This window comes from Barbus barbus (assembly GCF_936440315.1).
Source record: "Barbus barbus genome assembly, chromosome: 14".
NCBI classification, from domain to species: Eukaryota; Metazoa; Chordata; class Actinopteri; order Cypriniformes; family Cyprinidae; genus Barbus; species Barbus barbus.
The window spans coordinates 5,248,833-5,276,632 of NC_136742.1; the positions used below are offsets into that span (position 1 = coordinate 5,248,833).

Consider the following 27,800-nt stretch of genomic DNA (forward strand, 5'->3'; position numbering starts at 1 on the left):
AATTGCAGCTGCCACAGGACAAAGCCATTGAGAGTAATTTAACGAAAATTCCCAAGAATGATCCTTAAATTTGTGTTTTCAGATTAATATCCAACAACATGAATAAAACACTGAATATTAATGAAACATTCAACGTTGGCAATGTATTTACAGGCCTTGTATTGTGGGTGACAAAGAAAATAAGAGTAAATTTAGAAATACATGAGGAGAGCATAAGTACTCCAGCACAAAACATCCAATTGCACCTTGTGTGCAATTACTAGGCTTTATAAATGTTAGTTGTTCATCAGTACTGCTCTATAAGTGAACACACACACAGCTGTACACAAGTCCTAGCTTTGGCTCACCTACGTTACATATGGCACACATGCAATAATTCCAAAATAATTATCTCATTTGCATTTGATACATACATCAAACCATCCATAACACACAGCCAAAACTAAAGCAAACTGTTTGATGGTGAGCTGCTAAACCATAAAACTAATGCTGTGTACAATAATTTCTTAGTGCACATATTTAGAAACATTACCTCAACACCAGGATTGCAAAGACTTTTTAACATTAAATGGTAAAAAAAAAAAATATGGCTGTAATGGAAGATCACAATTACAGTCACAAAACAAGTACAATCCTAACATGTTGTTTACTAAATAACTGAATGTGTTGATGGTACCCTGGTAGACAGAAAGATGTCCTTGTATGTAGTTTGTATGATTCACTGCACATTCACATTTTTGTCATCATAAGGTACTGGATGTCACAATAACTCTATACTGGCCAGTCTCAAGCTAAAATAGTTAGGGTAAGATGGGTAAGATGCCACCCTTAAGAACAATGTGCATTTACTACATTATACAGCATATGAATATTTACATATTTTGTTGCCCATATTTTAATTGAAGATATGTCATTACAGCGACACTATAAATTCAAACTGAATGATTTCACTCAGCCAAAAGGTTTTAATGAGAAGCAAAGAGCTCTGAAATGTACGTCGAATTCATGGAATTAATAAACAAACATTCATGTATTAAATTGAAAACATTAGTAACAATATGCTGCTTGGGGCCAATTGTGGGAGGAGGCTCTTATCCCAGTGATATAATTTTAGGTAGTGATTTTAAGAAGAGCATAGAAAATCAATTGTGTTGAGATGACATTTTGTGGCATCTATGGTCAAGAGAAAAATCATCTTGCCTCAAGGGGTATCTTACCCTGCTAATAAGTAGTCTTACCCTGCTAATATATGTGCAATCTTCTAAATTAAATATTTGTGTGACATATTGTTCTAGATTTCATTCTCTTTTAAAGGATATCTCAACATCATTTTGATGCTTTTAAAACATTCAAAATCACAAATACATAGAGTATATGACATTTAAAGAATACATGGTGAAAATGTGAGGGCGATAACCTGTTACATCCAGCTGCTTTTTGATTGCTCCAGTGATAGTTTTATGTCATCCTAAATTAAAAACAATCATTTTGTTGCATACAATCATAAAAGCATAATATATAGGGGCAGGGTGATGGTAACCCGTTTTTCAAGTTTTCACCTGTAACACACAGCAACAATATTTCACAGCATCACACATGATTCTACATAATCTAGCACTCGCTTACACGCATAAACAAACACCCAGACACGGCAGACATATGTGGTGTAGTTGCAAAACAAAAACAAAAAAAAGAAACAATCTATGCCAAGGGTTGCTTACTTTTTAACATTTTAACTTGCTATGTCTGGGAATTCAACAGTAGCCATATTCTTAGAAGCACCAATATTTGATTCTTATCTTTGATAGCATTATATTGAAAACAGCTCATGAATCTTTTTTTCTGCAAAGCAAGCTAATGGCTGTGCCCCTGTTGAAGGCAAGCACTTATTTAGTATTGTGTATTCACCCATTTTTTTCATGCTAAAGATTTGTAGCAGCCAAGTGCACTGCATGATTGACCATGAACACGGATTGAATGCTACGTTTTCTCATGGTTTTCAATCAATGAGACCACAACAGACATGGTACAGGAATACAGTAACACACCCACACATTCACTCAATCATGATTGACAACTTGGCATATGGACAATCATTCAAACAAGCCACAGATTACAACTGTTGAAAAGAACAATGTTTACACCTGCTTTAGCTTGTGAAGTGTGTCCGCAGTCTTTGAGAAAGCATATGCCACATATTTGCACCACTAACAGTCTCACAATACTTTTACAGATGTGCCACAAATATGGCAGTTTCTAAAGAGATGTGCAGTACATGATTGTGTTTTTTTTTTTTTTTTGCAAAGCAAGCTTATACTACATATCGACCTCCCTCGGGCCCCCTGGGACCTCGCTTTGCACTTGCATTGGCATTAGCAGAAGAAGGGCTGGTAAACTCCTTGGAAGCAGATTTGGTCTTTCCCCCGGGAGAAGTTCCTATTGGGTGAATCTTGAGGATTCCTCCAGGTTCAACAATAGTGTTGATCACTGTGGTATGACAAAGATAAAACACCAGTGGAAGGACCACAATGTGTAATATACATGTTTAAAAAAATCTATTGCTAATAAACTCACCCTCAAGTTGTCTCTGGACTCTTCGCAGTTCTTGGAGAATGGATGAGATTTCCTGCTTGCAAAGTGAGGAAAATATATTACAAAATAAAGAAACATTTCTGAAATTAATGTTTGGTCTTTGGAAATTACATTGAAAGAAATGTACCTTATTAGATGTCTTAAGGATGGGAACCTCATTTTCAGCATTGATTTTTGCCTCTATTTCCTCCCAAACCTCTGTCTTGTTATGAAACAGAGCTCTAAAAGAGACATAATATTTTTTTTTTTTTTAATATTATTAATTATTATTTGAGACTAAACAGACAAAACATCTGGACATTAGTGCTAGTTCTTTGTTTTAAAGATCTAATCAATCGAGTCTTGAAACTATCTACTGTATATGCTAGTGTAAAATTAACCAAAAATACTGATGACTTATCCTGGGCTATACAAATTTTCTATACAAATACATTTTTTACAAATGTGTCCCCGGACCACAAAACCAGTCATAAGTAGCATGGGTATATTTGTAGCAATAGCCAAAAATACACTGTATGGGTCAAAATTATAGATTTTTCTTTTAAACCAAAAATCATTAGGCTATTAAGTAAAGATCATGTTCCAAGAAGATATTTTGTAAATTTACTAACGTAAATATATTCAAACTTAATTTTGGATTAGTAATAAGCATTGCTAAGGACTTAATTTGCACAACTTTAAAGGCAATTATCTTTTGTATTTAGAGTATATAGAGTATTTATAATTTCTAAAGTATTTAGATTTTTTTGCACCCTCAGATTCCAGATATTAGATAATAGTTGTATCTCGGCAAAATATTGTCCAATCCTAACAAACCATACATCAGTGGAAAGCTTATTTATGCAGCTTTCAGATGATATATAAATCTCAATTTCAAAAAATTTATCCTCATGACTGGTTTTGTCATCCAGGGTCACATTTTCTCTAGGATGAGACTCCATTCTTCAAATGTCCCCTTGTAACAGCTAACAAGTAGTTTGTAGACATGTTGTAAATACAGCCTAATGACCTTTAAAAAAAGAAAGGACAATCCCTTCAAGATGTCCCACCCAAAGTTTGTTTTTAAATATGAAATTTTTTCTTCATACTTCATTTTCTCTGCTAGTTGCTCCGTGTTCTCTCTGATAGCCTGGGAGAGCTGGGAGACAGGGTTTAACATAAGATTGTCCAAAATGACCTGCAATTAAAGAAAATCAAAGATTAAAATTAGAAATTATGTAATTACATTTTTTCTATACAGTTTCTGAGGCACTGCCATTGGCTATGCAGGCTATTACACCCTGAGTAAATGACTAATGGATCAGTTTATTAGTGTAATGAGCAAAGGATTTGACCAAATTTGACCTCTTCGCGGTTCCAGGGACGCCGTCTGGAACTGTCATGGTCGTTCATATTTGAGTCCTGGTCTATTGGACTAGTTGAGCCTGGAGGAACCTTTTGATAGTTCAGACTTGCCTCGGGTATATGCTGTACCAGCTGCAGATTAATCAGGGTAGGGAAAGCACCAGTAAGAACACGTGGACATGACAATGGCAGGTTAAATTTGATGTTAAGAGACAAATATCTCTGAGCTCAGATTACAATGGAGGCTTCCAGGAGTAAATCTCTGGGAAGATATCTGTGTGATCATGCTAATTCAATGGTGAATAGAAAAGGGTTCTATGTTCACAGTCAGCACAGCAACTTTGATCCTAGTTTCTTCAATATACATCTGGAAAATATTTTTAATGTGAACATAACCTGTTTTGTGAACATACAGCCTTAGGAGTGAATTTGGAAGTGAGTTTCCATGCATTAGGGAATTCCATCATGCACAAAAAAGGCAGAAGTTTAAACAACAGGTTTCGAAGCTGGACATTTCACGGTTGTTAGTACATCGATACTGGCTCACAGAGAAAGTTATTTAATTAATTTTGGACACCGCTTGGTAATAATGAGTGATGAATTCAGCACCTGAGGTAACAGGAACCTCTGTAATGATGCATATGGTCTCTGCACAAAAGAGAAAAATATACAACAAAACGTATGCAAGATTAAACAAAAACGTTTACCTCAGTCGTAGTCCTTTTTGGGACACAATATAATTATTATGAGGTGTACCATGGTATAGCAACCCAAGACTCCAAACCAAACAGGCTTGCTTACCTATATTTTATCTACATTTTTTCTCCTTTTGCTAATAAGGAAAATATAAAGATTTGCTGCATGTTCTGCTTTATATTAAAAAAAGTAATGGAATGGGTCAATGTATATGATGGGATGTCATTTAACCAAGCAAGCAAACTTTAGGTGCACCTCCTCTCTGGTCGAGATAGTGGATGCTGGGGTATTGGGCACGGAGCCTGGGGATGTGGCAGCTCCCATGCCTGGCGATGTCTGGGAGTCACCATCCCCTGCAACATCATGGATTTCACGCGCGAGGATGGCGAGATCTTTGGCCAGATCTTGACTCAGCCTAAAGGAGGTAAGTAGATATGTAAAATGATAAAAAAAAAAAATGAATTACTCACAAACTAACTAAAGCGTATTACACATATTACACATAATTAGCATATCACACCACAACAACAACAAAAGTTAAATAACCTGGCAATTTCTGCACTATGAGTAGACCAGTTCTGAAAGTGTTCATTCTGAGTTTCGTCCTCTTCCGTTTCCAAAGAGCCACATTTTAGCCTCATTTGAATGGTCTTCTGTGGTGTCTGTGTCTGAGTTGAAGCTGAGGCATGAGAGCGTTTATGTTTGGAATTGGTCTCAAACTCCTCCTCTGAGGTAGAGGAATATTCTGAATCCTTTTGTCTGCGGTGGGAACCTCAAATTGCAAACAAAAAAGGGAAATTAACATTTCTAAACAAAACATCAAATTACAAGTGATACTGAAAAATGGCAATGTTATTCAATTCTAGTGGTCTGTAGAGGAACTGTAGGTAGAGAATATCTCTGAGATTTAAGATACTCACCAGTTGTGCTACTGTGTTTAACATGGTTAGAACGGGTACGAGTGGTGGAGTGCTTCCCTACTGATGCAGCCCCTTTGCTGGTACCCTGCCTCACCTCACTTGAAGCCCCTTTCCTCACACTGCTATTTGCTTCTGTAGGACGGTTAGAAATGCCATGCTTGCTTGAGGTGGACTCATTGTCACTTGGAACAGTGAAGGATCTAGTGCGTTTCCGCGGCATGGCAAGAATGTCCAGTCTTGACAGTTTCTTTCCCTCAGCAGGAGTCTTACTATGGTCGGAGCTCTGAGATGCATGATCTGTCTCCGTACCCTCATTGTCAGAGGCCTCACCTAGTCGAGCTCGGCGGAGCATGGAAGCACGGGTTGGTCTCGGGGCTGAAAGGCTATTGGACCGGGTCAGCATCTGCTGGCTTCCTTTGGCCGTCTTATTAGGGTCCTCCTTCTGCACGGGTGCAGTGAGTTTTTTGCGACTGTTGGGTCGTGAACTTGACTCATGATCAGAAGCCGCAGCTTCATGCCACAGCTGTTGACCATGCTGATTATCCGAAAGGTCTAAAGAACCACGGTTACCAGCACTGCGACGAAGCTGTAGCCGACGACTTAGTTCAGCTTTACTGGTATTATCAGCAGGGGTATGATTTCTGCGTTTTTCTGATAGTCGTTCACGAGCTGTAGGTTGTCGTGCTTTGTCTTGTAATCCGGAAGATGACTTCTCTTTACGCATATCACCTGCAGATGTGTGCTTCTTATTTGCACTGACAGGAGCATTTTTATTGCTGATTATGCTTACAGTACTGGAGGTATCAACATCTGAATCACCAGACAGGGAGTCCTCTTGTGCAGGACAGCTTCCTTTTTTTGATCGTTGACTAGATTCAGGTAACTTTTCTTCTGGTGATGTCAAAGATTTCTCTGCTTCCTTAGGATAGGGAAATGTATCTCGAACGGCTTCCTCAGTATCCAAGCTTCTCAAAGCAGGATGACTAGAGATATGTGGCAGTTTCTTGACTTGAATGTTATCACTTGGCCTATCTTTGGTAAAACTCTCCTGTCGAACAAATGACGTTGAGGTCTCTTTGGTGGGCACCACATCCCTGTTATGCGTCTGAAGATTTGGGGCTGATGAGTTAGGCTTCACTGGACGCCTAGACTCATGGCCACTCAAATGTCGTATCAAGACAGTTGTTGGAGGTATCTTGGGAGAGGAGTCTCTCTCTGGCTGTGAAAGAACTGGACTTTTGGACACATCTGACTTGCATGAACCATCCTCAGAACCAATATAAAATGAGGTGGGTTTAGGAGTGGGTGTTGGCAACTCTCTTAACCCTCTGGAATGGTTAACATTTTCAGAAGGTGAATGTATTGTAGTTCCTCTCTTTCCTTGGCTCCTTCCACTCCTATCAAGGATAGAGCTGTCATCTGAACGGCTAGTGTCACTCAGACTGTCTGGGTCCACATCGTCTTGGACACGTAGCCTCTGAGTGCAGTCCTGCTGCTGTGGTGCTCGGGAACCTTTCTCTGGTGGCTCATGGTCCATGTTTGATTCATGCTGAATCAAGATATTGGGGGTTGTGTTCTCCAGTTTTTCTCCAGGTGGAACCTGAGGAAGTAGTCGTCTGGTCCTGGAAACTTGACTGCCCTCTGACTCAAAGAAATCCAAGCTTTGACTAATCATTGATGTCACACTGTCATCTTCAAAATAATAATAGTGAAAATAGTTATTAATTTGCTGGCCTATACATAAAATTGAAAATTATATTGAAATGCTCAATTGCTCAAACACCACTAGTAGTTTTCAATGAATATACCTCTGCCTGCAGGTCCACTTTGGGGTGGAATTCCCATAGATCCTTGAGTAGCCCCAGGATCACTGTAAGTGTCTGCTAGGCTGGCCCAGCGTGAGACCCATTTAGGCCCTCCTACTTCAGGATGTGCCTAAATCAAAAAGAGTAACAATTACTCATCAATTGTTCACTATTTACTAACACAATCGGGGCACAGTATTTCAGTAATGAAGGAGGGCAGTGCTGTCTGAGCTATATGTAATTGCAATACCTGCAGTGAGATGACTTGGTCCCCACCATGGCCCTGTGATGATGACATTACATCAGCTGCCATACCATGGCTATGACTCAAGAATAGTTGCTCATCATCAATCACAGGCCTATAAACTCCAAGTGTCTGACCACTGTATTCTGGTGCATCTAAAACACCAAACACCTGTGAAATAGGAACAAATATGTCTTCTATTGTTCAGACCAAAGAGGTCAAACAGGTGGAGCCAACCCAAACTCACACCAGCAGTTGAAACAGAAGTTGACATTTCGGACCACTCAAACAAACAGCACAATGCTTTGAAAGTGCCATAGAGCCACAGTTTTCCACTTCTCAACTTTGCTTACTTATTGTATCTGTATAGTAAACCGGGATAGGAGAAAGTAGCTTAACATCTACAAATTACACCTGCTGTCTCTGAATTTTGACTCTGGTATACACCAATGGTAATACAGTGTGTATCTTTTCTTAAGAAAAAGAAAAAAGGGTTTGTCACCTGATCAATCATACTTCTAGCTTCCTCCACTTCCTTATCTTGTGACTCTGTCTCAATTGTGTAGGTACCAGCATCACTCAGACTGTCCTCCTCCTCAGTTCGTGTCACCCTTGAGCCCTTAGTTTCAACACCACTAATTAACAGTGGTGAAAATGGTGGCACAGGTGACCCAGCTGAGCAGAGTGGGGAGGCACTAGAAATTGGACACCTTCCTGGGGTTTGGGAAGGGACAGAGACAGGCGAGGTTGCTGGAAGAAGAGACTGGGATAATGCAGGTAGTTGGGATGGAGAAGATGGGTGTGATACAGATGAGGGAGCAGATGGCTCTGCTGGGGAGGGTAAAAGAGTGTGTGATGGGGACATCATCACAGGTGGGGCAGACATGGGAGGTGGGGAAGTCTTCCCCGTATCCTTCAAGAACTCTGCGGTAAATTCCTGAGCTAGTTTGGACTTCTTGCCGACACTCCCAAAAGGCTTAATGGTGATAGCTGGTGAAGAGCGAGACGAGGTCCCTAATACAGATGTGCTGGTTGCACTGTCTTCTGTCTTCTCTCTCTTCAGTGAGCTTGATCGCTGTGAACCTCCATGGCTTGAACCTTTCAGTGGGACAGTGATTTGCTGTGTTGGAGGAACATGCCCGTGCACAGAGGCAGGCCTTTCCCCATGAGCCAGACCTTTCCGTCTCTCTAGTTTGGCCTTCAATGCAGAGTAGGAGTCAGCATGCGCAGAGTTGTGGGTAAAGGACTGTGATCGCTTCTTTCTGGGATTATCATCAAAGAACTCAATAATGAAGGCCTGCTGGGTGTAAGGCTCAGGGTGAATGGGCTTAACTTCTGCCTGGGGAGGAGAAGGGGCTTCTTGAACAGGATGAACCTCGCTTTCATCAATTTCTCCTTGATGGTGTTTGTGTGGAGAGACTGACTGGGGATGATGAAACTTTTGCATTGAGACAGACTCTTGGGACAGAACTGATTCGGATTTCCTTGATTGAGCTGACTGTACTGATGATTGTGAATGCATGGAATGATGTGACTTGCTGCGTTGTCCTTTCATTACAGGGTCTTCTGAATCACTCTGGGTTCCATCTTCATGATGGTGCCCTATTACATTTACAGATATAATTTAAATTATGGTTGTCATTCTAATGCATTGACTTAAAGCAAATAATTAAAAAGAAAATAATGTTATAAAAAGTCATGCAATTAATCATGCTTTGTAGCATGTATTTCAATTCTGTAATAAGGAATTCTGCAGATATCAGGACACAACATCAGGAATACAGTATCGAATAGTAGCTTGTTAATTATTTTCTGAAGTTTGCAGCTAGCCTGCGTCATTAAAGCATGGAATACACTACACTAGAGGGCTGCATTGGGATTGGGACCCGCCGGGTCCCGCGGGACCCAACGCAAATCTCGCGGGAGCGGGCGGTTTGAACTTTGCTGCGGGCGGGAATGGGCGGCTAAAAAAAAAACACTGCGGGATCGGGAGGTAGCCTAGCGACATGATGTCATTGTCAACAAAATCAAAGTACTTGAAGTCTAAAGAAACGCGCGGTAGCCTAAGCGTTTTAGATGTCCCCGATAGCCCAGGCTATATTCATCTTCCCTACCAGTGCGTCAGAATACATGCAGGTCAGGGAAAGAAACAAACATGAATCTCTTTAATAATAGCAATACAATACGTTTTTTTTCCTGCGGGACGGGAGAAGACACAAAATCAATGCATCTCTATTATCGTGCGGGAATAAATTCTCAGAGTTTTGCGGGTGCGGGCGGGAGTGGACATACATATTGCGGGAGCGGGTGGGAGTGTAACACACACGTTGCGGGAGCGGGCGGTAATGGTCAGAAATTCGGCGGGCGCGGGCGGGAGCGGGATGAAGAAAACAGTCCCGCGCAGGGCTCTACACTACACGACTTTTAAAATCTGAACAGATTTTTTTAAACACTAGGCATAATAGACTTATTGACTTTGTAAATAGTGACAGAGGAAAATTGGCCATCATACACTACACGACTGAGGATGATACACGAACAGACTTTGAAGTTGTGTGCTCTAAAATTGGTATCATGTTTGATATCCTCCGACTGGGTGGATTTAGAGTCTGAAGCTAAAAAATTGAGTCTGTGACCATCATACACTACACAATTTTCTATGGAATCTGTCAATTTAAATCTGCAGACTGGCTTTGACTTTCAGAGAACTAGACTCCAGACTGTAAATCGGTGGAAAATCAGGGCAAAAAAGCCTGTAAATAGTGTATATTCCAGGCTTAAACCAAAAGTAGGCAACATAACCACATAATGAGGTGTTTATACAGCACGCATATATTTATTTTAGAACATTATGCACAGAAAATTAGGCATTAATCTGAGTCTTACAGAAAGTCCATTTTTAATGTTAGAGCAAGATGTCTCTTACCTTTGAGCGTCCGAATATGCATCGCCAAGTCACTCTTAGTGCTGTACACATCCTCACACGGTGGCCGCCTGCACATTATACTGACATCACTCTGCACAAGCCAATCTGCCACCTTGCTCTCAGCTGACAGAACATCTGTGGGTGTGGCTACCAGTGAATTACTGGGCTGCTGCTGCTGTTTGCTACGCTGACGAGAGGAGAACTTGGTCACATGATCCTTGATTTTAATTTTGCCTGGCATGCAGTCGTCAAACTCTATAGTAAAAGAAGCGTGACTCTGGACAACTGGAGGTGTAGAAATTAGAGGAACATTGGTGTCTTTGGTTGGGATGTCGATTAAATCTGTTGCTGGGGACTTGGGTTGTATATGGAACTCCTTTGTTGGAATTTCAAAATAACTGGGCTCTCTGTGGTACGGGTAGGCTGACTTGGCCTGACCGTCATGGATCTCATGAACAGAGATGTTAAATTCATCCTCAGATGTCAGGGTCTCCTTTGTGATGTCTGTCAAGAGACACCCACACCAAACTGTAAATATGGTAAGACAAATATCCATTTCAATAAAACACAAAAGTGACCGTAAGGAAGGAAAAGTGCTTACCTGAATGACTCTCACCTGACCTTCGTACTTCATTGTGTGCTTCCTTGTTCCCAGAGTCCTCCTCACCCCACCATGATGGCTGGCCATACAGTGGTGTTGGCCGGGGTACAGGTGACTCTGAAGAGGAACAATTACACAGGTAAAACTCAGAAAGAGAGAGGGTATAATGGATAAAGTGTGATGAAAATCTGGTTACCATGCTAAGCACAATTTATTCAACAAGCAATTCCTGAAGTATCCAGAATTTCTGAATATCCAGTATACTGAATATTCATATTATCAATCAAGTTTTATGAGTAGTGTTCAAAATACCAGAAAATGAGAATGACACTCCACACTTCTCTCAGTGGGTAAAAAGTATGTTTTTTGGAAATATATTTCTACCTTTTTAGAAATGCCTAAGTTTTTTACAAGATGCAAGTCACACCTCTGTTTATTAATTTGCACTGGCTACCAATAGCTGCTTGCAAAAAATTCAAGGCAGTAATATTTGCCTATAAAACCACCACTGGCTCTGCACCCCTTTACCTAAATTCATTACTTCAGACTTATGTGCCCTCTAGAAGCTTGCGTTTTGCAAGTGAATGTCGCTTTATTGTGCCATCTCAAAGAGGCACAAAATTACTTTCACAGACTTTTACATTAACTGTTCCCTGCTGGTGGAATGACCTGACCTTTATTATATAATAAAAAATAAAAACCTTGCTACATGTACTGCGTTAGGCTAACTGGGACTTGTTATAGCACTTGCATATCATTGCTCTTTTGCTCTTATTTTGATTGCTTCCATTGTCCTCATTTGTAAGTTGCTTCTAAAAAGCGTCTGCTAAATGACTAAATGTAAATGTCAAATCTAATGTCTATTATACTGAGCGTTATTAGAATTTTATGCTCAAGCGTCTTTATATACGTTAACATATAGAACAAGCAATAACCATGTGCAAGCTTATCTAGGAATTAAATACATCACATTAAATGTTGTCCATTAGTATTATAAGTAATTATTAATTAATTTAGTATTATTAAATAATTATTTAATTATAATTATAATAACAACTAATATATTTGTTTATCTATTATTAGTATTACAATTATTGTTATTATTACTTCAGTGTTTTATCTAAACAGTAAAAACCCCAAATTATTATTATTTTTTAAATATTTTTATATAATTGTATAACATGTAATAATAAATATGATGTGTAGGAATATATTCACTAGTGATTTCAGACTTTTAGACACCACTTTTATGCACATGGATTTAATGAGCATTTCAGCATTTGGCTTTACAGGATGAGAGGTGCATGAGCCATGTGGACATGTCAGTGCATTGCCATCAGCTGGGCTAAGGCACAAGGATTATCTTTAGTATCTGTCACTTGACCAAACGCTCGACTGGGAGGGGTTTACAAATAAACCAGGCCACTGTACTGCAGCCTTACAGATAAACAGAGATTAACAAAGGCTTTACTAACAGATAGAATGCTATTGTCAGATATCCATGTTACAAAGCATTTTGTTTTATCACTTTCTCACCTCTATCTTTTTCTCCTGATTTTGGTCATACTTGATCACTCTCACCTGTGAGACTCTTGCGTTCAGAGCGCTCTAATTTGGACTTTTCCTCTTGCAGGTTCTGTTGCTTGCTTTCTGTAGATTTTATGCCCATTTGCAGCTGACTGGTGTACTTCTCATGCTGACACAGCAGGGGGCAGTCAACCAAAAATAATAAATATATTAATATATATCACATCGAACATAAAATAGACACATGTTCACACACAAACAGATAAAGCCATACCTTAAGGGCTTCTTCAGGGACTTTATGTTGACTCTTTTCAAGAATATACACATGTGAATGTGCTCTTTATGTTAAGTCAATACATTATAACTTAAATGTATATAAACTTTAATGTATACAATACTATAATCAAGAAAAACTTAAGCAAGAACTCAAGGTTTCATGCCAAAAAAAACCTAGAACAGCTAACCAGGAAAAAGGATATCATATCCAAAACGAACAATGTCCGACAGCTTGAGGGTTATGTATGTTTGGTCTGGAATTCTCAAATCATTCACAAAGGTCTAAAATGGGAGAAGAAAAACAAATAATGTATATGTGCTTGAGATACAGGAATGCCAGAGTTATTCTGCTTTTATGCAAAGCCGAAAATAAGAACATGTTCCTTAGAAATGAGGATCATCACAAGAAATCTGTCAAGAGTTAACAACATTCAGAGTACATAATTTACTTCTGTGTTCTGCAGAACAAAGAAATGCATACCGTTTCAGAACAATATGAGGTGATATGAGTGATGACAGAATTTTTGAGTGAACTATCCCTTTAAGAAAGCTTCCTATTCTAACCATAAAACATTTGTCATTGGGACTTGGTCTGATTCAAGGGTTAATTGATATCTGTACTGCAACAGTAACATCACAGTAGTCTGGAAAATGCAGTCATATGTTCATGTTTATATTCTGAGCTTCAGTCACATGTTGCTTACCCCATTTAAACTTCCAAGATCCTTGACAAGGTGCTCATCTGTGGCAGGGTTATAGTTGATAACAGCATGTTGTTTATCCACACTACGAGACTAAAGGAAGAAAAACTTGTTTACATCTTGCTTATTCTTGAATCTAACTCTACTGGAAATTATAATGTTAGCATAGGTTGGATATTTACAACTCACTGTTAAACAAATCCCACATTTCTGCTTCATGAATCTTACCTGTGTGTGGCTTGCAAATACTGTGTGTAAAAACTTGGCCACTAAAGTAACAAGTGAAGTATGGTGACCCATACTCAGAATTTGTGCCCTGCAATTAACCCATCCAAAGTGCACACACACAGCAGTGAACACACACCCGGAGCAGTGGGCAGCCATTTATGCTGCAGAGCCCAGTTGGGGGTTCAGTGCCTTGCTCAAGGGCACCTCAGTTATAGTATTGAGGGTGGAGAGAGAGCTCTGTACATTCACTCCCCCCACCTGCAATTCCTGCCAGCCCGAGACTTGAACTTGCAACCTTTGGATTACGAGTCCAACTCTCTAATCATTAGGCCACGACTTCCCAATTAACAAATAATAAAGTATTAATATGTTGTATTAATATGATAAAAATTAATAGTTTAATTAATCTTTTAAGGTAAGAGTGTCAGATGATTCCTTCCACTTTTTCTGAAATGTCTGAACTGACACAATGTGTTATGGAAAGTGCTGTAAGCTAAGTGCACCAACACTGTTTACATAGTTCCTTGCATTGCCTGGTTAACAGATTCCTCAACTTGTTCATTTGGTACCACATATGAACAGATTGGTAGGAGCAAAGCTCAACTAAATCTTAAGTAAATAGTGTATATTCCTCCCTTTGGAAGGGTGTCCTATAAGGAAGATTGGCTGACCAGAACTGACAACAAATTAGAACAACCCTGAGTATGATCGGCAATGCTTTACTTTAGCAAGTAAACTAATACTTTAGCAAGTAAACTACTTAATTTGGAGTCTCATATGGAGCTTTAACACCCCCCCCCCCCCCCCCCCCACCCACCCACACACAGACACTTTTTTTTCTGATGTCCACAGGGGTTGTCATGGTTATTCAAGATTATACCCCTGTGGGTTACAGAGACTTACAGTGGGTCAAAAGTCTAAACTGGAGTAAGGTACAGGAGAGAAAACTAATAAACCCTTCGTTCGCTGAAGGTGATGTCTCATAGAAATATAGGGACTTGTGTCTGCTGACTCTGCAAGACCCTGTTCAGTTATGGAAAAAAACCCTTTCTCTTGGCTCTTGCCCACACTCAGATGTTAGTGGAGGGGGACGGACCCTGGCCTAATTATGCAGAGAAGACAAAGTGTCTGTCATTGGAGTCATGCTAAGTACTCTGCATCTTTACTTTTAATGACACTTCAGGTTCAGTTAAACACTCAAAACATGAGGAGTATGTTATATTGAGAGGAAGAATACACATTTTGTTAAGGTATTAAAATTTAATTTTAATCAGAGTTAGTGCTGGCTGCAGATAAAGTCTTAATCATTGGTGATTTTAATATCCACGTTGATAATGAAAAAGATGCATTAGGATCAGCATTCATAGACATTCTGAACTCTATTGGGGTTAGATAACATGTGTCAGGACCTACTCATTGTCGAAATCATACTCTAGATTTAATATTATCACATGGCAGCCCGGAAAATGGAGCGCAGCTGGAGGAAAACTAAACTAGAGGTATTTCGTATTGCTTGGCGGGAAAGTACCCTATGCTACAGAAAAGCGTAAAAATCTGCTAGATCTGATTACTTTTCGTCTCTTTTAGAAGAAAACAAACATAACCCCAGGTATTTATTCAATACAGTGGCAAAATTAACAAAAAATAAAGCATCAACAGGTGTTGACATTTCCCAACAGTACAGCAGTAACGACTTTATGAACTACTTTACTTCCAAGATCGATACTATTAGAGATCAAATTGTAGCCATGCCGCCGTCAGCTACAGTATCGCATCAGATAGTGCACTATAGATCCCCTGAGGAACAGTTCCACTCATTCTCTACTATAGTAGAGGAAGAATTGTATAAACTTGTTAAATCAGCTAAACCAACAACATGTATGTTCGACCCTATTCCATCTAAACTACTAAAAGAGGAGCTATATCCTCTTTTGGCTATTATTAATTTGTATTTGTCATTAGGATATGTCCCCAAAACCTTTAAATTGGCTGTTATTAAGCCTCTCATTAAAAAACCACAACCCCAAGGATCTAGTTAATTACAGACCAATCTCGAATCTCCCTTTTCTGTCAAAGATACTAGAAAAGGTATTATCCTCACAATTGTATTCCTTCTTAAGCCGGGCTCACACTGTGCGATTTTTAATAGTCTTTTGCGATTGTTGCTTGTCACACTGTACGAACATGATCCCCATGTCAGACTGTAGGATCTCAGTTGTCTTAATGTCAGACAGTCAAGACGAGACAAAAACGGACGTACTTTTTTTTTTTTTTTTTTTTTTAAACGGACGTACTCAAGAAGACTTGTCCGGAGTTTTACGTCATCAATACGTGACCCGCGTTCTCTCGCTATAATGGCAGCTAGCAAACAACAGCAACGTGTAGCGTTAGTTTTATTAATTACATGCCTTGATGAAAAAAAAAACGAAAAAGACGACGTGTGTGGAGCAAGTCATGGCTGGGCAAAAGAGGACTTTATGACTTCCAGTTCTACAGAGCGAACTTGAGGTAATTTTGTTATTCGAGTTTAAACATCCTGCCCCTTAATAAATAAACTTTAAGTAAACTTTACTTTGTACATATATTGTTTTTTTCTACAAATAATGAATGGTTTGAAGTTGTCATGCTAATTGCGTCATCAAGTTCAGTGCTCCTATTGGTTCTTGGTTTGACGGTCGTCGTAGGAGATGTCACACTGCAGGAAAGTGTCTGAAATCTTCTGACACTGCCAGAATTTAATTGAAGGAAAAAATTGATCGCAACGGCCATTAATCGGCTGTCGGTGAACATGTCAAACCAGCGATCTAGACAACCGATTTTAGCCTAGGATTATAGGAATCTTTTAGGATTTTAGGATTTTCAAAATTTGTCTCAGACGATCAAATCGTGGCCAAAATCGCACAGTGTGAGCCGGGCTTTAGAGAAAAAATGGTATCTGTGAGGATTTCCAGTCAGGATTTAGACCGTATCATAGTACTGAGACTGCTCTCATTAGAGTTACAAATGACCTGCTCTTATCATCTGATCGTGGTTGTATCTCTCTATTAGTGCTACTGGATCTTAGCATTGCGTTCGACACTATCGACCACAACATTCTTTTGAATAGACTAGAAAACTTTGTTGCCATTAGTGGAAGTGCATTAGCATGGTTCAAATCATACTTATCTGACCGCCATCAATTCGTAGCAGTGAATGAAGAGGTATCATATTACATATAATACACTAATAGAGTGGGGGAGCTATGACGTCATTTTGTTGGCGGATCGGCTGTTAGCATCGCACTGGTTCCCTCGACAAAAAGCCAATAGGATTTTTCCATAGGCTTTTGGATTATCGCAAAAAAATAAGTTCTGTGTTCAATCATAGTTCATGAAACACGTTTTGTCAAGATAATCTTCACAAAATAATATAACTTTGGCGAATTTTGAAGCCTAAAAAGCTAAACTTAGGCTATAAACGAACTACAGCACCACGGTCGCTCGCCTTTAACATCACCACCACCGTGCTCCCGACAACTTTTTCAAACTTATTTTTAACATGTTCAGTGAAAAGGATTTACGCTGTATATGAATTTTAATCCACGCTACATGAACCTTTTCATATAAACTGAAATAAATACAAAACTAGAGCCAAACTAAAAATGAAATGAGACATTAGTAATAAATATTATAGTGAAAGAATGAAATAATCTTAATTAAAGGACATTTGAAAGCACGTATTTCTGTACATTTTGAAATAAGGCGCATTAAAAGTCAATAAATCCTTGATTAATATGAATATTTTATGTGTCTCCACATACTATTCAATACAATTCGAATGCATTTAATCTATTAAATAACAGCAGAGTGAGCAAGTTTTTGGATATGGTAAGATCAAACTTATTTTAGTGAACAAAGTACCGCATTTCAGCTATAATTTTTTTAGGGTGGTTACACAAAATGTTATTTTATCATTGCTTCTAGGAAATCCTCTATCTATATGCTTTCTAACAGTTTCACGTGGCTGTAAACATCTGATTTTAATGTGGCTTTAAGCACTATGCATCATTAAAGTTTCACTTTCACCACGTAAAGCTGGCAAATTAGGTGTTTACATGTAATAATCGTAATATGGGTTTACCTTATAGTATGAACCCAGAGTCTCCGCATCAGTAAACGATAAAATGAGCATCTTCTCTCCGAAGACGTGTCACATTTCGGGGAAAAACAAAAAAACATTGTCGAACAACAATATAAAATGCTGGAAACTATTCGTTGGTTATTCTACAATTAATTGAATTACAAATTATACTACAAGTGGAAAATACTGTAAATTCATAAACTGTTCGGCGTGATGATGTTTAATGTCTCCGACAGCGCCTGTAGTCCCATTTAGCAAATTGTTGGCAACCGTCTTTTTTAAGAAACGTAACAGTTTAAAAAAATCACGAGTGGGGTGTAACTGGTGTGTTTTATGTCATAGAAAAAAATGGAAAGTATCTTGAGCCTGTGTGAACCACGGACCTTATTTAAGAGATTTAACCAAAATCCCATTCAAAAAACCCATAGACTCTGGGACGATGGAACCGGAAGTGCTAAAATGCTAACTCGCTTCTGGGTTTTCGACTACAAAGTGACATCATAGTTCCACCACTCTATACGCTTGTAATATTCAAATCCGTTAAAGGATTGTTAGGCTGCATTAATTAGGTCAACCAGAACCGGGAACACTTCCCAGAACACCCGATGTACTTGTTACATCGTAAGAAAAATGCCATCTATGCTAATATTCGTCTGTTCCTTTCTTATTCTGAGATCACCATAGCCACCCGATCCATCCGTGTCCAGATCAGATGGTCACTGCAGTCACCCGGATCCAGTCCGTATCCAGATCAAAAGGTGGATCAGCACCTAGAGACGACCTCTACAGCCCTGAACATCAGCGGAGATTAGGACACCTAGATGAGCCCCAGAGACAGATCCCCATTGAAGACCTTGTCACCTAGACGGCCATCAGGACAAGACCTTGGGAACCAGATGAGTCCTTTACACAATCTAACTTTGCTGTAGTTGAAATTGAACTGCTGGTTCGTCTGGCCAGAGGAGAACTGGCCCCCCGACTGAGCCTGGTTTCTCCCAAGGTTTTTTCTCCATTCTGTCACCAATGGAGTTTTGGTTCCTTGCCGCTGTCGCCTCTGGCTTGCTTAGTTGGGGACACTTAATTTCCAGCGATATCGTCGACTTGATTGCACAGATACTATTGAAACTGAACTGGATAATCAAAGATGGCAGCAGGCAGGTGTGGAGTGTTAATATCGCTGTTCATTTTCTCACTATTGCATACTCTTTTTAATCGTTTGAGTGGAAGTGGACGAATTTTCTTTTAATATTGGGAGAGAAGAAAAACAAACACGGTGTGGATATAAACATCTTGGTTTTGGGAAGAGTGTTGTTTGGATTAACTGTTCAAGGAAACAACGACGCAGCGGAAAAATGAAAAGGCATTTAAGTGACTGGGTGATTATAATGATGTGTCTCCTTTTGTCAGAAGATATTCATCAATGTCCTGGGCCTGTATCGAGGGATTTTGAAGGTATTATTTCGGGCGATTTTGATATGAGACCCCGAGTCGAGCAATGTCGGAATTCGGAAATTGCCGTAGAATGGAGTTCTATAGCAGATTGCTGGAGAGATTTGCTTGCTTGTTTTGAAACAAGAGATGTAATTCGAATGGAATATGGTGTGGTGGATGGGCTCTCTACATCTGAGGAAGGTGGCAGGACTTCGAGGCCACCGAGGCCCAGAGCTGGGTCTGTTGAGGATGGCGCGCAGCTTTCACAGGATCAAATTTCTTCGGAGATCAACGAAATGAGGGACACCGGTACTTTGAAGGGATTGCACATGGTTCATCTCAAAGTTAGGAGTCTGCTTCCAAAGATAAATGAATTGTGGCATTTATGTCAGGAATCCAACGTGTCTCTGTTTGGTTGCAGTAAAACATGGTTGGATGACTCAATATTGGACGCAGAGATACATATAGAAAAGTACTGTTTGTTAATGTTTGATATCTGATCAGATGAAGGTAGCAAATCATTTTAATAGATTTTTTCACAACGGTTGCAGAAAAATTGGTAAATGAGCTTCCAGCACAAATTGTTATATTTAATGATAAATTAGTTAAGGAGCTAAATGCATTATTATGCTGGGAGTTTTTTTGTTTACTAAAGTAAAGGAGAGTAACGTTTTTAAGAAATTACCCAATGGCACTTTAAATTTGTCAAGGTAATGCTGGGTACACACTAAAAGATTTTTAAAATCTTATAAGATCTTCAAAATGTAAGAAACCACAAACATGAGGACAAAAAAATCCTATATTTAACTGTTTTGCTCATATAGTGTGTGGTGTGCTGCGATGTGACAAAGAAAGCACACCACACACCAACAGCTTTTCAACCAGAGTCCCGACTGTGAAATCTCTGGACATCAATTACAATAATAAACAAAAAACAATAAAAAATAAATAAAATAAAAAAAGGAAAAGCAATAATAAAATTGGATTTCCTTAAACAAGTATAAATAATTACAAATTATTCAAAGAATAGATTTAAGGCTTTAAAGTAATGGCAAAGTCCGAGTCTTTGGTAATGGCAGGAAGAAATTGCAATGATAGTGTCCAAATCCTTTTGTGCTGCGCCATGACTGCGTTTGTTATGCTTCCGTCTTCTGTCAGTTCGCTTTCTGATTGGATATAGTTTCATTTCACATGATAGTCTCAACATTGTTTGCGCATTTGTCCTTGGGGTTCCCACCACACATCAGGATTCGCGATCGGGGCGCCGCCGGCGTTCTTACGAGCAGATTCAGTCACTCTTAACACACCACAGGAAAATCTGATAAGATAATCTTTAGATCCACCAAAATAATCAGGACATTACCTAGGATTGTCGGAAAGAAACTGGCCCCAAATCAGCCCAATTATCTTGTGGTGTGTACCCAGCATTAGGTTCCTAATGAGTTAAAACAAGCAAGAGTTATTCCCCTTTTTAAAAAAGGTAGTAGGTTTGAGTGTAATAATTATAGGCCGGTGTCAATTCTGAGTGCTTTATAAAAAGTGATGGAAAAGATTATTTTTGAGCAGATTGAAGACTATCTTCTTAAACATAATATATTGTATGAGTTTCAATCTGGTTTTAGGAGAAAACACTCCACTGAGACAACAATTTTATATTTAACGGATTATATAAGGAAAGAAATGGATAAAATGAAGTTAAGTGGGATGGTACTGTTAGATCTGCAAAAAGCGTTTGATAAAGTCGATCACAGTATTCTGTTTTTAAAAGTTAAAGTGATGGGTGTTTGTAATATGGCCTGTAAATGGATTAAGTCTTACCTTGAAAATAGGTGTCAAATAGTAGATTTAAATGGGGTGTTTTCGGATTGTTTGAACATTTCATATGGGATTCCACAAGGGAGTGTATTAGGTCCTTTACTTTTTTATTATATATTAATGATTTAAAAATGGCCTGTTCAAATAAGCTTTTATTATATGCAGACGATGCAGCAATAATTGTCTCTCATGAGAGGAAGGGACGATATTGAAAATGAATTAAGTAGAGAGATTGAAGGGGTTTTACCATAATAAACTGTCTTTACATTTGGGGAAAACTGAAGTTATATTATTTGGTTCAGCTGTTAAATTGAAAAAAAATGCTTGAGATTAGAGGTAAAGGTTGGAGATCAAATTATTACACCTAAACGAGAAGTAAAATATTTGGGTTGTGTTTTGGACAGTAATTTGACAGGAGAAAAGATGGCCGCTTTAGCACACTCAAAAATTTGTAATCGAATAAAATTTTTAGCAAGACAGGCGGCTTTCTTACATACTGAAACTCTAAAAATGGTGGCTGGTGCATTAGTGCAGTCACACTTTGATTATGCTGCAGTTTTTTGGTATGGCGGTATTTCAAAGAAATTAAAAAATAAATTGCAGACTGCTCAAAATAAGTTGTGTAGGGTTATTTTGAAAGTACATCCACTGATGCATTTGCGAGAGGAACATTATAGGAAAATTAGTTTTTTAAAAGTCGAAAAAAGGGTAACTTTTTTAAAACTAGTGATGGTGTTTAAGATAATAAAGAAAATGGTTCCAAAGTATCTGTTAGAATATTATGTATTTGTAAGAGAGGCAAGTAATAATGATATTTGTCCTTGTAGGTTTAAGGTTTTTTTTATATACTAGCTCTGTTGCTTGGAATAAATTACCTGGGTGTATGCAAGAGATACAAGTTGATAGTATTTTTAGAAGGGAAGTTAAAAAGTGGCTGTTTTATCATTGATGTTTTGAAGTTGTGTGGTGAGTTTCTGAACTTGATGTGGATTGCACTCTATTTATGATTTGTTCATCCATTTTTTAAGATACCGAGGACCACATTGGAAATAAGCCGAAGGCTTTTTTGTGTATTTTATCCTCGACAGTTTTGAAATGTGTATGAACTAGTTCTTTTTGGGCTTTTTTGTATTATGTTTTAAATTTTGTCAAATAAAACAAACAAAAAAACAAACTGATCTGCACAATGACATCACTGAATTCAATAATGAAATGCCTTTAACTGAAAATTGAGTGTTTCATCTTTTCATTTTACATTATTGACACTATTTTGTTTTTGACCTGTTTTGATATTGGAAAGTTGCTTTGACAATTTGTATTGTTAAAAGCGCTATATAAATAAAGGTGACTTGACTTGACTCCTTTCATCTGGCCATTTTCACTAAAACCCACTAAAATAACATTTAATAATATAGCCCTTCTAATAATATAACATAGCCCATCTAATAATATAATATCTAATAATACCTGACACATAGTGATTTATTGAATTATAGCCTGGGAATAATGAGTGCAAATTTGGTATGACCACTTGGCATGACCAAAAATGTCATCCGCACAATCTGGTATGTTTCATTGCATCATGACAAATCATACAACTGAAACTTGCAACATTAGTTCTACACTCCACAACTTCACAACATGCATATTATGTTGTATACTGTAATAGTCGTTGACTGGCAAAACCTCTAAAGGGTATTTAATAAATATTTAATAAAATGTTTCGGCTCACACCAGTAGACCTTTACTGACACAATCTGGTCTCCCATCTCCCATTTTCTGTTTCAAAAAGGAAAGTTGAGCCTGCTCGTGACGTATATGCGTTAATCTGAAGTGGTGATTGGCTGCCATGGCTAATGAGTACGCTCAACGCCATCAGTTTTCCGAGCTATTCTCAGTATTATTCATGAGAATGAACTCTTACCATCCAATAACTGCACTGTATTATGCATGAGGTCGTCTTACAGTGGACAATTCAAATCTCATGAAAAAGCTTCGCGCTGTCAGTTCATTTCTGTGAACGTGACCGCATCAATATTTAATATGACAACACGTGACAACAAAAGCGCATGAGAGAGCGGTTTCAGCGCGGAACACCGCAGTGGGTTTAAATAACACGTACTGCGCGGATCTTAGTTCATATCCAGACCGGAGCAAGCGTGTTTCAAGTTTATGTGAACATATTTCATATTCTCCCGTGCTCCAAACATGAACCAGCACCATGTTCGCACACATATCAAGTCTTAATGATAAATCCCCTGTGATGTTTGTACTGGCTACTGTATACAGGCCACCAGGGCACCATATAGACTTTATAAAAGAATTTGCTGATTTTCTATCTGAGTTAGTGCTGGCTGCAGATAAAGTCCTAATTGTTGGTGATTTTAATATCCATGTTGATAATGAAAAAGATGCATTGGGATCAGCATTTATAGACATTCTAAACTCTATTGGTGTTTAACAACACATGTCAGGAACTACTGATTGTCGAAATCATACTCTAGATTTAATACTGTCATATGGATGTCAGCGGCGCTGAAATTTTGCAGCAGAGCGATGATATCTCAGATCGTTATCAAGTTTCGTGTATATTCCATATAGATAAAGCTGTTGTAATGAGGGGTCTGAGGCAGAGGGATCCATTTGCAGCTTTATTGATAAGACAGGGTCAAACAGGCAGAGATCAGTCAACAGCGACAGGGGCGTCAGAGATATATCAGAATCCATAAACGATATCTAGTTTGTGACAGCTGTAAAGCCTACTCCTTGTTACAAATATGGTAGAACCATCACCTTGACCACAAAAGACTGCTTTGTAAATAATCTTCCTGATTTATGTAATTTCCTCAGCATATCCAATAGCTCAGAACAGTTTGATGATGTAACAGAAACTATGAACTCTCTCTTTTCTAGCACTTTAGATACGGTTGCTCCTTTACGCTTAAGGAAGATTAAGGAAAAGAGTCCAACACTGTGGTATAATGAGCACACTCGGGCCAAAGAGAGCAGCCCGGAAAATGGAGCGCAGCTGGAGAAAAACAAAATTACAGGTATTTCGTATTGCTTGGCGGGAAAATACTCTCTCCTACAGGAAAGCCTTAAAACTGCTAGATCTGCTTATTTTACGTCTCTTTTAGAAGAAAACAAACAGCCCCAAGTATTTATTCAATTGGCTAAATATACTAAATTATTGACTAAATTGACAAAAAAAAAACATCAGCAGTTGCAGACATTACCCAGCAGCACAGTAGTAAGGACTTTATGAACTACTTTACTTCCAATATCGAAACTATTAGAGATAAAATTATATGCAGCAGTCAGCCACAGTATTCCATCATATAATACGCTATAGATCCCCTGAGGAACAATTCCACTCATTCTCTTCTATTGGAAATGAAGAATTGTATAAACTTGTTAAATCATCTAAACCAACAACCTGTATTTTAGACCCTGTTCCATCTAAGCTCCTAAAAAAGTTGCTTCCAGAAGTAATAGATCATCTTCTGAGTATTATTAACTCATCATTGTCGTAAGGATATGTCCCAAAACCCTTCAAATTGGCTGTTATTAAGCCTCGAACTGGCTGTTATTAAAACACAACTTGACCTCAAAGAATTAATTAATTACAGACCGATCTCCAGGTGAGTGAAGTTACGAATTACAAATACTCACGTTACAGTAATTTAGTGTGTATATATTTAATTGTACTTTTTTGAGTAGTTTAAAAATTGTGTACTTTTACTTGAGTACATTTTAAGTGATGTATCGGTACTTTTACGCCGCTATTTTCCTCCGTTTGTGGTCGTTACATGCTTATTTTAATTGTATTTTTATCCATTAATGTGACTGGATAGAGAGATAGTAATTGGTCTCGTGACTTTCGTCAAATAAAATTGTGCATAGAAAATTTTAACTGCCAACTGCTGTTTATCATGGCTGCTGGAAGTGCATTCTTCAAGCATCAATTCAGTCCCATCTTCCTCTAATACGTTAAGGTAAATTTTGGATTTCTGCTTACTAAATGATTTGTATATATGCTTGCCTATCTACACGGCCTGAAATTGGGTGTGAGGTTGCGGGTATTGCGTACAGTGTTAACTCCCGTGATGCTGAACTATGAGTTTCTAATGGTGTTTGTATTTGCACTATTCTAAACATTAATATTTTATGTGCAACAACAGCATGCTGTCTCAGTGGCATTACACATGATTTTAAATCTATTTTTCAAACTTTATGATTTAAATGGGGATGATTGTACTGAGAATAACTTTCATCTTTTCTTCAACTGAATACTGTTTCTGTGCTATTTTGATTTGTTTATAATGTGAGATAATGTGAATTACAGAATGTACACTGTTTTTTAAATGTATAAATTGCAGTGTACAGCATTTATGACGGGGAAGAATCCACAGCTCAGTACTCACTATGCAATACTCATGATTACTTTTAAATAGGCTACTCTTTTACTCTTAGTTTTTTGGACAAGTACTTTTACTCTACTCACACTACATTTTTTGGAAGGTCATGGTTTACTTGAGTATATTTTTTCAGTACTCTTTCCACCACTGCCGATTTCGAATCTCGCTTTTCTGTCAAAGATATTAGGAAAGGTAGTATCATCACGTTGGCCTCTTAGCACTGGCCCTGCACGGGCAGCCCTCACTTAGCCTCCAGGAAGCCCAAGCGCTGTTTTATTGAAAATAATAAAGTTTGAAGTCACCCTTATGGAGGTACGCGCTTGCTTTAGTTCGGCTCTTGATGCTTGACTTCTTAACTGTAATGTTTCTCTGGCTGTTATAGTTATGTGTTTCTGAAGTAAATTTGTTATAGCAAAAGTTGTGAGAAGACAAACTGATCAGATGATGATGGTTACTTATTGATGATTCAGTCATCATGTAGTGTCCTGATTCACTGATCTAATCCAGGCTGATCTCTGAAAACATTATTTAGGTTAATAAATTCACTTTATATTAGCTTTAGAATACCACTGCAGAAATTACTTGGACAGGATCTCACACAGACATCAAGATTCAGCGTATGAACCTCAACAATGGTGACAATCAACAAAAAGCTTGTTTTGTGATGTTCAGAGTTGATCTGAATATTTCATTGACTGTCACCATTGTTGAAGTTCATACGCTGTGTCTACATGATCCCATCCAAATAATTTCTGCATAACGACTTAAAAGTTCACAACACTAAAACAAAGACAAAATTTCATGCAGTTGTATTCTAGGGCTACTATAATGTCCTCAGAAATCAAACTCTGGGTGAAATCAGGGAACCAGGCCAGTACGTGATGACTGAATCATCAAATCATTTTTTTTCTTGCAACTTTTGTTATAACAAATGTGTTTCAGAAACAGCAGCCAGAGAAAAACTTAAGAAGTCAAGGGTCAAGAGCCAAACTAAAGCAAGCAATTATCTCCATAACGGTAGCTTCAAACTTTATTATTTTCAATAAAACAGTGCTTAGGCTTCCTGGAGGCTAAGTGAGGGCTGCCCGTGCAGGGCCAGTGCTAAGAGGCCAATGTTTTGCCAATGAGAAAATTTTCAGGGGCCCTGCGCTGGCAGGCCTAAGTGGGCCTGTAAAGGGCCAGTGCAGGCTTGTTTGCATTGTATCATCAGGGCTGGACTTGGGCTAAAATTCATCTGGCCCACACATTCCCCCATAAACCTATTGCTGCCTTAGGGCAATTGGAATAAATTAATTATTTAATAATAAATAAAGGACAGAAACAAATAACAGATATTTTTGAATATACTGCAAATGCATTTAACAATATTAATATGCCTTTATATTACAGGCTCTTAATTATTGAAATAATATGACTTATTGCCTTTATATTACCCAATATTTAATATATGTAGCCTATACTTATAGTGACATTAGTAATAAATACCATCATTCCATGTTTCTACAGTGTTAGTAAATGCATGGTAAATAGCGGTGCTGTGTGGATTGAAATGCTTGTTTTTACCATTTTGTACAGTTTACCTTGACACTTCAATTTAAATTATCGGGGCTATTTAATCTGGTTTCACCTATCTTAAGAGCCTTTATTGTTAACAAATAATGTTGTAAGTGAGGTGTGTTGAATTCAAACGGATTAATCATTGGTTATCACTTTAATAGAGTGGCAAGAATGGCTTTGTAGACCATTTTGTCTGTTTCTTACAGAAGATGATATTTATATTCAATATTCAACATAATTATTTTGTACTATAAACTTATACTTGCTAGGCAACAGTTCCTGGTGCATTCACAAATGTGGTAAAGACACACTTTTTTATTTCTTTTACATTACAATGGAAGTGCAAATGAAAATCCTACCTGCAGCATTAGCTCGCAGTCCTCCCGGCCAACAAAGATCATTTCCCGTGGCAGACGGTGACGGGTACCAGAACTGCTGACCAGGAACCACGATGTCACGCTCATCTTTGTTTTTTAGAGAAACCCTTTTGCATCCTGTGACATAAATCACAAAAACATAACATGAACACAAATGTTAAGGATAAATTTTATGTAATACTTTAAGATAAGAGGTAGAACACAGTCAAGTAACCTCTTAAGT

At 38.3% G+C, this 27,800-nt stretch overlaps 1 protein-coding gene across 1 annotated transcript; it reads right to left on the reverse strand.

Moving 5' to 3' along the window:
* Positions 1 to 154: 154 nt before the first annotated feature.
* On the reverse strand, positions 155 to 27,664 carry LOC306880644 (centrosomal protein of 170 kDa protein B-like; the record flags this gene model as incomplete). The annotated part of the gene is made up of 19 exons (XM_079434293.1): positions 155 to 2,487; positions 2,575 to 2,626; positions 2,720 to 2,813; positions 3,681 to 3,769; positions 3,937 to 4,068; positions 4,546 to 4,584; positions 4,888 to 5,047; positions 5,179 to 5,404; positions 5,553 to 7,244; positions 7,361 to 7,487; positions 7,608 to 7,772; positions 8,104 to 9,203; positions 10,528 to 11,031; positions 11,129 to 11,245; positions 12,710 to 12,824; positions 12,930 to 12,991; positions 13,138 to 13,213; positions 13,636 to 13,725; positions 27,560 to 27,664. 19 exons carry the CDS (start codon positions 27,662 to 27,664, stop codon positions 2,312 to 2,314), a joined length of 5,121 nt encoding a protein of 1,706 aa, XP_079290419.1. The 3' UTR covers positions 155 to 2,311.
* Positions 27,665 to 27,800: the final 136 nt, after the last annotated feature.